Source organism: Pleurodeles waltl, chromosome 5 (genome assembly GCF_031143425.1).
Source record: "Pleurodeles waltl isolate 20211129_DDA chromosome 5, aPleWal1.hap1.20221129, whole genome shotgun sequence".
Lineage (NCBI taxonomy): Eukaryota > Metazoa > Chordata > Amphibia > Caudata > Salamandridae > Pleurodeles > Pleurodeles waltl.
The window spans coordinates 1,665,252,536-1,665,265,822 of record NC_090444.1 but is presented as its reverse complement, the minus strand read 5'-3'; the positions used below and the strand labels follow the sequence as shown (position 1 = coordinate 1,665,265,822).

The window sequence follows — 13,287 nt, the reverse complement described above, 5'->3', positions numbered from 1 at the left end:
GTGTAGAAACAAGCGTCGGGTTTGTAATGTTAGTCTATGACAGATCTCGGGATCTCTTCAGCGCTGCAGGCAGGCAAGGGGGGGATTCCTCGGGGAAACCTCCACTTGGGCAAGGGAGAGGGACTCCTGGGGGTCACTTCTCCAGTGAAAGTCCGGTCCTTCAGGTCCTGGGGGCTGCGGGTGCAGGGTCTCTCCCAGGCGTCGGGACTTTAGGTTCAAAGAGTCGCGGTCAGGGGAAGCCTCGGGATTCCCTCTGCAGGCGGCGCTGTGGGGGCTCGGGGGGACAGGTTTTGGTACTCACAGTATCAGAGTAGTCCTGGGGTCCCTCCTGAGGTGTTGGATCGCCACCAGCCGAGTCGGGGTCGCCGGGTGCAGTGTTGCAAGTCTCACGCTTCTTGCGGGGAGCTTGCAGGGTTCTTTAAAGTTGCTGGAAACAAAGTTGCAGCTTTTCTTGGAGCAGGTCCGCTGTCCTCGGGAGTTTCTTGTCTTTTCGAAGCAGGGGCAGTCCTCAGAGGATGTCGAGGTCGCTGGTCCCTTTGGAAGGCGTCGCTGGAGCAGGATCTTTGGAAGGCAGGAGACAGGCCGGTGAGTTTCTGGAGCCAAGGCAGTTGTCGTCTTCTGGTCTTCCGCTGCAGGGGTTTTCAGCTGGGCAGTCCTTCTTCTTGTAGTTGCAGGAATCTAATTTTCTAGGGTTCAGGGTAGCCCTTAAATACTAAATTTAAGGGCGTGTTTAGGTCTGGGGGGTTAGTAGCCAATGGCTACTAGCCCTGAGGGTGGGTACACCCTCTTTGTGCCTCCTCCCAAGGGGAGGGGGTCACAGTCCTAACCCTATTGGGGGAATCCTCCATCTGCAAGATGGAGGATTTCTAAAAGTTAGAGTCACCTCAGCTCAGGACACCTTAGGGGCTGTCCTGACTGGCCAGTGACTCCTCCTTGTTATTCTCATTATTTTCTCCGGCCTTGCCGCCAAAAGTGGGGGCCGGGCCGGAGGGGGCGGGCAACTCCACTAGCTGGAGTGTCCTGCTGGGTTGGCACAAAGGAGGTGAGCCTTTGAGGCTCACCGCCAGGTGTGACAATTCCTGCCTGGGAGAGGTGTTAGCATCTCCACCCAGTGCAGGCTTTGTTACTGGCCTCAGAGTGACAAAGGCACTCTCCCCATGGGGCCAGCAACATGTCTCGGTTTGTGGCAGGCTGCTAAAACTAGTCAGCCTACACAGATAGTCGGTTAGGTTTCAGGGGGCACCTCTAAGGTGCCCTCTGTGGTGTGTTTTACAATAAAATGTACACTGGCATCAGTGTGCATTTATTGTGCTGAGAAGTTTGATACCAAACTTCCCAGTTTTCAGTGTAGCCATTATGGTGCTGTGGAGTTCGTGTTTGACAAACTCCCAGACCATATACTCTTATGGCTACCCTGCACTTACAATGTCTAAGGTTTTGTTTAGACACTGTAGGGGCACAGTGCTCATGCACTGGTACCCTCACCTATGGTATAGTGCACCCTGCCTTAGGGCTGTAAGGCCTGCTAGAGGGGTGTCTTACCTATACTGCATAGGCAGTGAGAGGCTGGCATGGCACCCTGAGGGGAGTGCCATGTCGACTTACTCCTTTTGTTCTCACTAGCACACACAGGCTTGTAAGCAGTGTGTCTGTGCTGAGTGAGGGGTCTCTAGGGTGGCATAAGACATGCTGCAGCCCTTAGAGACCTTCCTTGGTATCAGGGCCCTTGGTACTAGAAGTACCAGTTACAAGGGACTTATCTGAATGCCAGGGTGTGCCAATTGTGGATACAATGGTACATTTTAGGTGAAGGAACACTAGTGCTGGGGCCTGGTTAGCAGGGTCCCAGCACACTTCTCAGTCAAGTCAGCATCAGTATCAGGCAAAAAGTGGGGGGTAACTGCAACAGGGAGCCATTTCTTTACACTATGTGTATGTACAACAAATGCTTAACACTACTCCTTGGATAAGCCTACTGCTCGACCACACTACCACAAAATAGAGCATTAGTATTATCTCTTTTTGCCACTATCTTACCTCTAAGGGGAACCCTTGGACTCTGTGCATGCTATTCCTTACTTTGAAATAGCACATACAGAGCCAACTTCCTACACCGTGCTACCTACATAAGTAAGTATATAAGGAGCCTAATCAAGGTGAATAACAAGCAAACGTCTGCAGCGCTTAAGATGCACGCGGTTAGGAGCCATTCGGCTCTCAAAGGCAAATGCTAATTTAGAATTTAGAAGAAACACAGCAGTGAAATTGATGGAGGCATGAGCTCTCTATTACAAGTCGGTACTGAGAAGGTGTCATAATTATTTCATTTTAATACTCCTAAAACATGATATCTTCCTATTCTAAAAATACTTTGTACACAATTTGCACCTGAGATGGAATGTTGGGAGTTGGCCAACCCATAAAAATGCTTCCGTTGTAGGCTAATGCTACTGTTAAAGCCCACAATGGGAGCGTTCTGCCATCTCCCAGCGTCCCTCTGGTGTGCTGTATGTCCTGGGAGCACTGCAGAAGCTTTCTCTTGCCTGAAAAGATAATGGGGGAAAGCGCCCAATAATCCTGCAGTGCTCCCACGGCCACTTCAAAACTACCTTGCTGTTTACGAGGCGTCTGGGCTCCGCTCTTTAATTTTGCTGAGAGAGAAGTCCAGTCAGAAAAAAATAAGTTGAAAAGCGTTGGTACTGCAGGATATAGCCTTTTTCTCCCTTCCGAGGTAAGCGCTCCTGCAGTGGTCCCACTTTTTAGAGGGTGAGTACTGACAGCGTCTTTTGCCCTTACCTGCTGGTCAGGTAACAGCTATTAGTAACCCTAACGTCTGGGGCCATACCTACGCAGAGAATAATTAAAAGCTCTTATAAGCACTTAACTAGGTACTCTGGATTGGTGAGCAAATGTGGTAGCTCAGGGCCTATAAGGGCTAGCATAAACCACCTGCTCCAGCATTCTAATGCCTGCCTTTCTGTGTCTCCCTCCTAATTTGGAATATTTTACACTCAGTCCTTCCTCAGGCTATGCTGGTGGTTAAATGCGCTCTAGCTCTTTATATTGCCTAGCTTGCAGTTCAGGCCTACCCGTCTTGTACACTGTAAATATACCTTCATTAGCTCAAATTTCATATAGGCCGTGCAGTTGTACCAAGGCTTTTGGAAAGTATATGATCTATGTACTATTGTGTACAGTTCACTAGCTGACTGGTGCTTAATCAGCCTCTTCTGACAGTTACATTTCTGTGGTTATATTTCACACTTTAGGTCCTACTGTGGTCCCTCCCCAGTATTATGGAGTTCCCTGGGGTGTTTATCCAGCAAATCTGTTCCAGCAACAAGCAGCTGCAGCGGCTGCAGCAAACAACTCTGCAAACCAACAAGCAGCCTCACAAGCACAACAAGGACAGCAGCAGGTAAACGAAATAAAGATGATTCTAGCCTGAAAATCATTGTAATATTTTGGTCAGTTTAAATTGTCCATATTGTTCTCTAGAATCAGGTAGAATACTGTATTTCCTGTAGCTTTATTGACTTTGTTTCTGTGTGGCTTTTCTGTTCGTACTGTATTTCTGCTGGTTCCCCTAAAGCACCCTACTTTTACCACTCCACACGTTGTATTTGCCCAGGTCCTTTATATTTGGCTTTCTAGGAAATGCTCATGCATAAGTACGATGAAGAGATGTGTGTGTGTGTGTGTGTGCGCGCGCACACAAGTGCCTGTATCCGAGTGTTGGACGGGGGGGTCACAGGGCGGCACCTCTTGCATTGAAATGGTTCCAGGTTCCATACAATATATTCAACACAAGCATATGAGCTCATTCCATCCTCCTGTACTCATACTGGTTAACTTGCACACCCAGACCAAGTGCTATAGCTATATATATGTGTACCTCGAGAAGCGCTATCTTAAGTGTTTGTATGTGTACGTTTATAGTGAGTTGTAATCTTTTGAATGCTCTTCTCGATTGTATGCTGTTAAGCTTCAGCTTCTATTTCTCTGGGCCTGGCCTTGTACATATTTTTGCAGGCACCAGACTGGAAGCAGTACTTCTGCGCGGTGGTAGGCGTTGTGCAGTTCCATGCCGTTTTTGAAGTGTTTTTAATGAATACAAAATAATGCTTAGTTTTAAATGTGTTTAAGGTTTACATAACAAGATTTCAGTCGGAGAGTAGGCCAAATCCAGCTTGGCTTGATATTCTTTTTACAATGACAGAGAAAGTGGCTTCTAAAAAATACATGAATGAGGTTTCTACATGCGTGTTTCTCTTTTGTGTGTGTGTATTTTAAACAAAATGAGCGAAATATAATTAATTTTGTGGTATTGGTTTTGCTGTGCTGAAATGTGTAGGAAAGTACCCTCTTTTTGGAATGGTTAACCACATTTTTTGCCTGCTATCGGTATGCTTAGACTGTTTTCACTGGGATCCTGCTAACCACAACACCAGTGATTGTGTTCTCTCCCTCCAAATTTGGTTACCTTGGACCTTTGTGCACTCCACAGTTGGCATACTGGTGTCCCCTTATAAGTCCCTAGTATATGGTACTTAGGTACCCAGGGCATTGGGACTCCAGGAGTCCCAATGGGCTGCAGCATGTATTACGCCATGTATGGGGGCCCATGCAAAACGTGTCCGCAGGCCTGCCATTGCAGCCTGCGTGTGAAGGTACATGCACCCTTTCACCACAGGCCACTACACCAGGTCACTAATTCACACCTATGGTAGGCCCGCTCAGCTGAGAGGGCAGGGAGGAGGGCCCTGTGTGTGAGGGCACCCCAGTATGAACAGAGGTGCCCATTTGAACTCCGGTTCCATTGCTCTGGGCTTCCTAAGTGTGGGGAAGCCATTTTACCTGTGTACTGGGCACAGTACTCCGCTAGATAATGGTAACTCCGAACCTGGGCACGTTAGGTATCAAACATGTTGGAATCATACCCCAGTATTAATGCCAGTATTGGCTGTATGATTCCATGCACACTGGGGCCTCCTTAGAGGACCTCCTAGTATTGCTCCAGGCATCCCACGCAGCACCTCAGTCAGGTTTCTGCCCTCCTGCTGCTTGTCCAGCTCAGGCAGGGGAAGGCAGAACAAAGGATTTCATATGGGAGAGGGAGGCAACACGCCCTCCATTGGAAGTAGGTGTTACAAGGCTTCGGAGGGGTAGCCTCGCCAAGCCACCAGTTTGCTTTGAAGGACACATTTGGTGTCCTCCTTGCATAAACCGGTTTGCACCAGTCCAGGGACCCTGATCCCAGCTCTGAGGCGAAACTGGACAAAGGAAAGGGGAATGACCACTCCCCTGTCCATCAGCACCCCAGGGGTGGTGCCCAGAGCTCCTCCATGTGGCCATTTGGCTCTGCCATCTTATTTCCAAGATGTGCAGAGGCCCCTGGGAGCATCTAAGTGGCCAGGTCAGGCAGGTGACTGATAGGTGGTCACTGTGGAAAGTGACCAAAATCCCAATTAGGGCTATTTAGGGGCTCCCTTGCAGGTGGATCCCCAGATTTGGTGTGCAAGACTCCACCATGTCTCTACGACCTTGTCTTGCAACATGGCTTCTTACAGCAACAATTCCCTGGCAGTGCATTCTCTGGGGTCAGCAAGACTTCAGTTGCACTAAGAAACAAGAAGGAATCTCCCTTGGAGTGAGGGAGTCAATTCTTTGCATCTGTAGGCACCTACAGCAACAGCGTCCGGCTGCGTGGATCTGCTCGCCTCTGGAACTGCGTGGATCCTGAATCACAGGTTGTGTTTGGAGCAGTCCCCTTGGTCTTCTGTACCCACTGTCCATCTTGGGAGACGGTGAGCCCTTGCCTCTCCTTTCAGGACAGTACCCTTGTGCACCACGACTCTTGCAGCAACCAAGGCTTGTTTTGTTCTGCTCCAAGGGATCTTCAGGCTCCGGGTAGCCCCGTCCTCCAACACTTCATCCTTGCAAGGACAGTCTCCTCTTTGGTGCTCCAGCGACGTGGGACTCCTCATGGTGTGCTGATTCGGCCTCACTGCAACTTGCTGTGCTTGCTGCCAGTGGGGGCTGCAACTGCTTCTGCTGGCTCTCCCGATTGCTGAAGGTCAGCCCAGACACCCCTCCAAGGGTCGAGCCCCCTGGACCTTGCTGGTTCTCCTCAGCTTTGCAACTCTTCTTTAGCTTCCTCTTGCATTTGCCAAGCTTTGTTGGTGGTTCTCCTAAACCTCTGATCATCTGCGACATGGCGACCAACGTGGTACATCATGTGCACCACTCCTAGGTCTTCTCTGCAGCTCCTGGGCTCCACAGCTGATCTTCTCCTTCCCTTGTTGACTCTGATCTTTATCCACTGAAGGGTGGGTATTGGCTCCTTCCCCAGTTGGACACTCCATTGTCTACTGGACTCTGTCCATTTCTTTTGTAGGTCCTCTTATTCTTTGGGTTCCTCTGGTCTGGTCCTGTTATAGCACCATCCATTTTCTAAGTCCTCCTGTTAGTCCTTGGAAAGACCAGGTACTTTCCTAGCGACCAGGAGAGCAGAGGTGTCACTTAGGTACTTTCATCTCGGTGTCCCAAGTTCTTCCGTCCCTTTAACTATTTCATATGCTTGGGTAGGGGACTTTGCTTTGCATTCCACTATTTTAGTATGAGTTGGTCCTCTCCTAGGGCCCTAACTATTTTCTTCAATTCTTGCCAGTGCTAGTTTCCTCTGTTAATTCCTAATTATTATTGTGTGTGTATATATAGTGTATACGTACCTCCAGTTGGGGGATTGCCCATAAATATTCTAGTGTAGTGTTACTGTAATAAAGTACCTTTATTTTTGTAACACAGTGTTGTTCCTTTTTATGTGTGATAAGTTACTGTGTGACTATTTTGGTATTGCATAAGCTTTGCATGTCTCCTAGATAGGTCTTGGCTCCTCATCCACAGCTACCTCTAGAGAGTCCTAGCTTCCTAGACACTATCTTTATTCAATAATAGGGTTGCCTGGACCTGGCATAAGGTGCCAACAACATAGATTTCCACCACACACCTGGCCAGCTTCCTACAACATGGTATTAAATTGTGTTTCTTGAGAAGGAAGCCATATGCTGAATGTCCTGGTAGTGGGTACATAGTCAAGTTATTAGCCCTGGTGTAGTCTGTATAACTGAACTGTGTATTGTTTTTGTAGGAAGTTGGCTCTGTATGCACTATTTCAAAGTAAGGAATAGTATGCACAGAGTCCAAGGGTTCCCCTTAGAGGTAAGATAGTGGCAAAAAGAGATAATACTAATGCTCTATTTTGTGGTAGTGTGGTCGAGCAGTAGGCTTATCAAAGGAGTAGTGTTAAGCATTTGTTGTACACACACAGGCAATAAATGAGGAACACACACTCAGACAATTCCAGGCCAATAGGTTTTTGTATAGAAAAATATATTTTCTTAGTTTATTTTAAGAACCACAGGTTCAAGATTTACATGTAATACTTCAAATGAAAGGTATTGCAGGTAGGTACTTTAGTAACTTTGAATTAGCAAAATAGCATATACAGTTTTCACATCAATCACATATAGCTATTTTAAAACTAGACAGTGCAATTTTCAACAGTTCCTGGGGGAGTAAGAGTTTGTTAGTTTTTGCAGGTAAGTAAACCACCTACAGGGTTCAAGTTTGGGTCCAAGGTAGCCCACCGTTGGGGGTTCAGAGCAACCCCAAAGTTACCACACCAGCAGCTCCGGGCCGGTAGGTGCAGAGGTCAAAGTGGTGCCCAAAACACACAGGCTTCAATGGAGAAGGGGGTGCCCCGGTTCCAGTCTGCCAGCAGGTAAGTACCCACGTCTTCGGAGGGCAGACCAGGGGGGTTTTGTAGGGCACCGGGGGGGGACACAAGTCCACACAGAAAGCACACCCTCAGCAGCACGGGGGCGGCCGGGTGCAGTGTGCAAACAAGCGTCGGGTTTCCAATAGAAAGCAATGGGAGACCAAGGGGTCTCTTCAGCGATGCAGGCAAGGGGGGGGCTCCTCGGGGTAGCCACCACCTGGGCAAGGGAGAGGGCCTCCTGGGGGTCACTCCTGCACTGGAGTTCAGATCCTTCAGGTCCTGGGGGCTGCGGGTGCAGAGTCTTTACCAGGCGTCTGGATCTGAGGAGCAGGCTGTCGCGGTCAGGGGGAGCCTTGGGATTCCCTCTGCAGGCGTCGCTGTGGGGGCTCAGGGGGGGCAACTCTGGCTACTCACGGTCTCGCAGTCGCCGGGGAGTCCTCCCTGAAGTGATTGTTCTCCACAAGTCAAGCCGGGGGCGTCTGGTGCAGAGTAGCAAGTCTCACGCTTCCGGTGGGAAACGCAAGTTGTTTCAGAGTTGCTGCTTTGTTTCAAAGTTGCAGTCTTGGGTGAACAGAGCCGCTGTCCTCGGGAGTTCTTGGTCCTTCTAGAGCTGGGCAGTCCTCTGAGGATTCAGAGGTCGCTGGTCCCTGGGGAAAGCGTCGCTGGAGCAGTGTCTTTAGAAGTGGGGAGACAGGCCGGTAGAGCTGGGGCCAAAGCAGTTGGTGTCTCCGTCTTCTCTGCAGGATTTTTCAGCTTAGCAGTCCTCTTCTTCTTAGGTTGCAGGAATCTGAGTTCCTAGGTTCTGGGAGCCCTTAAATATAAATTTTAAGGGTGTGTTTAGGTCTGGGGGGTTAGTAGTCAATGGCTACTATCCCTGAGGGTGGGTACACCCTCTTTGTGCCTCCCCCCAAGGGGATGGGGGCACATCCCTATCCCTATTGGGGGGAACCCTCCATCTGCAAGATGGAGGATTTCTAAAAGTCAGAGTCACTTCAGCTCAGGACACCTTCAGGGCTGTCCTGACTGGCCAGTGGTGACTCCTTGTTTTTCTCATTATCTCCTCCGGCCTTGCCGCCAAAAGTGGGGCCGTGGCCGGCAACTCCACAAGCTGGAGTGCCCTGGGGTGCTGTAACAAAGGGGGAGAGCCTTTGAGGCTCACCGCCAGGTGTTACAGTTCCTGCAGGGGGAGGTGATAAGCATCTCCACCCAGTACAGGCTTTGTTACTAGCCACAGAGTGACAAAGGCACTCTCCCCATGTGGCCAGCAACATGTCTGGAGTGTGGCAGGCTGCTAAAACCAGTCAGCCTACACGGGTAGTCGGTTAAGGTTTCAGGGGGCACCTCTAAGGTGCCCTCTGGGGTGTATGTTACAATAAAATGTACAGTGGCATCAGTGTGCATTTATTGTGCTGAGAAGTTTGATACCAAACTTCCCAGTTTTTAGTGTAGCCATTATGGTGCTGTGGAGTTCGTGTTTGACAGACTCCCAGACCATATACTCTTATGGCTACCCTGCACTTACAATGTCTAAGGTTTTGTTTAGACACTGTAGGGGCACAGTGCTCATGCACTGGTGCCCTCACCTATGGTATAGTGCACCCTGCCTTAGGGCTGTAAGGCCTGCTAGAGGGGTGACTTATCTATACTGCATAGGCAGTGTGAGGTTGGCATGGCACCCTGAGGGGAGTGCCATGTCGACTTACTCGTTTTGTCCTCACCAGCACACACAAGCTGGCAAGCAGTGTGTCTGTGCTGAGTGAGGGGTCCCCAGGGTGGCATAAGATATGCTGCAGCCCTTAGAGACCTTCCCTGGCATCAGGGCCCTTGGTACCAGTTACATGGGACTTACCTGGATGCCAGGGTGTGCCAATCGTGGAAACAAAAGTACAGGTTAGGGAAAGAACACTGGTGCTGGGGCCTGGTTAGCAGGCCTCAGCACACTTTCAAATCAAAACTTACATCAGCAAAGGCAAAAAGTCAGGGGGTAACCATGCCAAGGAGGCATTTTCTTACAGTTTTCATTTGTTGAGTAAATATCACATTCGTTTTCTTACAATTATGCACGAAAGTTGGTGTTCCTAAATGTTTCCTATTTGTATGTAACTCACTTTCTTTTTTTCGTGTTGGTATGAATGTATGATTAAGAGTATACCTTTCACTCTCTGGGACCTGTAAAATATGACTTTTTAGGAGATGCACAATATTTTGTTCTTAATTTAACAAAGGCAGAACATCACATTGGCTTGTCTGCTGATTTATACTTAGGACCTTTCTTGCCTTTTAAACCATCCTTGACTGTTCACTAGTCTGCCCATTTGATTCATACTTTAAAGTGGAGTTTCACTAGCTACTGTGCTAAGTGCTAACTTCCATTTAAGACTACCAAAGATATTACTGCAAGGTGTCAGATTAATTATTACATTAAACCAGACTCGTTGAAACTGAATTTAAAGCATATTTTAATAGAAAGGTGACTTGAGAAAGTCACCACTTTGTTGTCCAAACTTCTCATAGCATTTCCTTACTATCTGCAGCAGTTGTCACCCAAGACAACATCATACATACCAATATTTTAGTAGAGGTAAGTGAAAGATTTTTTAAAAAAATAATCGGGAGTATGAATTTCCCCTTTACATTCTATTGAATCTAAGGCAATTACAAATGGGAGAGGGCCAAAATAAAGGCATTTTGTTAAAAAAAAAAGAAATAAAAAAAAAAAAAATTGGGGAGTCTCCCGTCTGAATTGGGTCTGTTAGTGAGTAAGCAGCATCTCCTCCCACCCCGTCAATACGCTTCGAAGCACTCTCAGGAAAAATAAACAAAAGAATCGCTGAGGTGGTGTGACCTCCTCCACCAGGATGACTAGCGGGTGGTGGCCACAAATTGCACAGCTTCAAAGATGCTATCGCCTCAGAGAAGCAAATGTCAATCACCCTATTGCCTGCTTGCTCCTTGGTGAAGGCACACAGGCTGACATGTCCTCCAAAAGGAGAAAAAACAATGCAGAATCTGTTATCTAGGAGGAGTGGCTCATTATGCTAGATGCACCCCAGGGGTGTGCCCAGGCTCCTCACAGAGTATGAAGGCGGCTTGCACCATCTTGAATTTGGTTAGAGAGGGACGTTATGGAATTATTTGTTGGCCAGCCCCTCTGGAAGGGATGTAAAGAAGAAAAGGTTGCCTTTTTGGGAGATATTGCACTGTTGACTAGTGAGTCCTCACATTGGGTAACTTGCAAACGACTTTGTGGACTGTTCTTCTGGATTTAAGGTTAGGAAGGGGCTAATGTCCAAGGAAGCACAAATTTGGGTTTATCTGCCATGGTATGCCTAGGTTGCGAGGCGTTTCCAGCGGTGATAGCCTTGAATGCTATGCATTCAAGTAATGGGAAAAGTACCTGTAGGAAAAAGGCAGCAAGTGGGGAATGTGGGATCAGTCTGGCAGAACCCTTAGAAGGGCTCCGGTCTTGAGGGTCTCAGGACACAGTGACACCATTGGTTTCAGTGGACTCTTTCTGGGGGCCTCAGATGCATAGGTGTTTTGTCCGGTGGTCGGCGAGTTTGAGGCTCTCACAGTTCTCAAGTTACCTGCAGAAGAGGGGAAAGAAACAAACACAGCAAGATTACTTCTGGGGTGGAGCTGGCCTCTTTAGAAGTTCCCTGTTGTGCAGGTAAGTTTTGGCAGTGGTGGTGTTCTGGCTGAACACAAACAAGCCTTGATGCTTGCAATTGGCTGTGGCACCCTGTAAAGAAATGGCTCCCTGTTGCAGTTACTCCTCACTTTTTGCCTGATACTGATGCTGACTTGACTGAGAAGTGTGCTGGGACCCTGCTAACCAGGCCCCAGCACCAGTGTTCTTTCACCTAAAATGTACCATTGTCTCCACAATTGGCACAACCCTGGCATCCAGGTAAGTCCCTTGTAACTGGTACCCCTGGTACCAAGGGCCCTGATGCCAGGGAAGGTCTCTAAGGGCTGCAGCATGACTTATGCCACCCTAGGGACCCCTCACTCAGCACAGGCACACTGCTTGCCAGCTTGTGTGTGCTGGTGGGGAGAAAATGACTAAACCCTCAGGGTGCCATGCCAACCTCACACTGCCTGTGGTATAGGTAAGTCACCCCTCTAGCAGGCCTTACAGCCCTAAGGCAGGGTGCACTATACCACAGGTGAGGGCATATGTGCATGAGCACTATGCCCCTACAGTGTCTAAGCAAAACCTTAGACATTGTAAGTGCAGGGTAGCCATAAGAGTATATGGTCTGGGAGTCTGTCAAAAACGAACTCCACAGCTCCATAATGGCTACACTGAATACTGGGAAGTTTAGTATCAAACTTCTCAGAATAATAAACCCACACTGTTGCCAGTGTTGGAATTATTAAAAAATGCACACAGATGGCATCTTAGAGATGCCCCCTGTATTTTACCCAATTGTTCAGTGCAGGACTGACTGGTCTGTGCCAGCCTGCTGCTGAGAGACGAGTTTCTGACCCCATGCGGTGAGAGCCTTTGTGCTCTCTGAGGACCGAAACAAAGCCTGCTCTGGGTGGAGGTGCTTCACACCTCCCCCCTGCAGGAACTGTAACACCTAGCAGTGAGCTTCAAAGGCTCAAGCTTCGTGTTACAATGCCCCAGGGCACTCCAGCTAGTGGAGATGCCCGCCCCCTGGACCCAGCCCCCACTTTTGGCGGCAAGTCCAGGAGAGATAATGAGAAAAACAAGGAGTCGTCACTGGCCAGTCAGGACAGCCCCTAAGGTGTCCTGAGCTGAGGTGACTCTGACTTTTAGAAATCCTCCATCTTGCAGATGGAGGATCCCCCCAATAGGGATAGGAATGTGACCCCCTCCCCTTGGGAGGAGGCACAAAGAGGGTGTAGCCACCCTCAGGGCTAGTAGCCATTGGCTACTGCCCTCCCAGACCTAAACACACCCCTAAATTCTGTATTAGGGGCTCCCCTGAACCTAGGCACTCAGATTCCTGCAACCTAAAGAAGAAGAGGACTGCTGAGCTGAAAACCCTGCAGAGAAGACGGAGACACCAACTGCTTTGGCCCCAGCCCTACCGGCCTGTCTCCCCCCTTCGGAAGAAAACTGCTCCAGCGACGCTTTCCCCAGGACCAGTGACCTCTTGTAGGAAGTTGGCTCTGTATGCACTATTTCAAAGTAAGGAATAGTATGCACAGAGTCCAAGGGTTCCCCTTAGAGGTAAGATAGTGGCAAAAAGAGATAATACTAATGCTCTATTTTGTGGTAGTGTGGTCGAGCAGTAGGCTTATCAAAGGAGTAGTGTTAAGCATTTGTTGTACATACACACAGGCAATAAATGAGGAACACACACTCAGAGACAAATCCAGCCAATAGGTTTTGTTATAGAAAAATATATTTTCTTAGTTTATTTTAAGAACCACAGGTTCAAATTCTACATGTAATATCTCATTTGAAAGGTATTGCAGGTAAGTACTTTAGGAACTTTGAATCATTACATTAGCATGTATACTTTTCACAT

General features: G+C 48.5%; 1 protein-coding gene across 4 annotated transcripts in view; it reads left to right on the top strand.

Annotated features, from left to right (window-relative positions):
- PUM2 (pumilio RNA binding family member 2) overlaps window positions 1-13,287 on the top strand; it is a 783,590-nt gene that overhangs the window by 226,274 nt on the left and 544,029 nt on the right. For all 4 annotated transcript variants that reach the window (XM_069235995.1, XM_069235994.1, XM_069235993.1 and 1 more), the window contains exon 9: window positions 3,270-3,418. In XM_069235995.1, coding sequence (XP_069092096.1) covers window positions 3,270-3,418 — 149 coding nt within the window. The remainder of the gene's footprint in view (window positions 1-3,269; window positions 3,419-13,287) is intronic.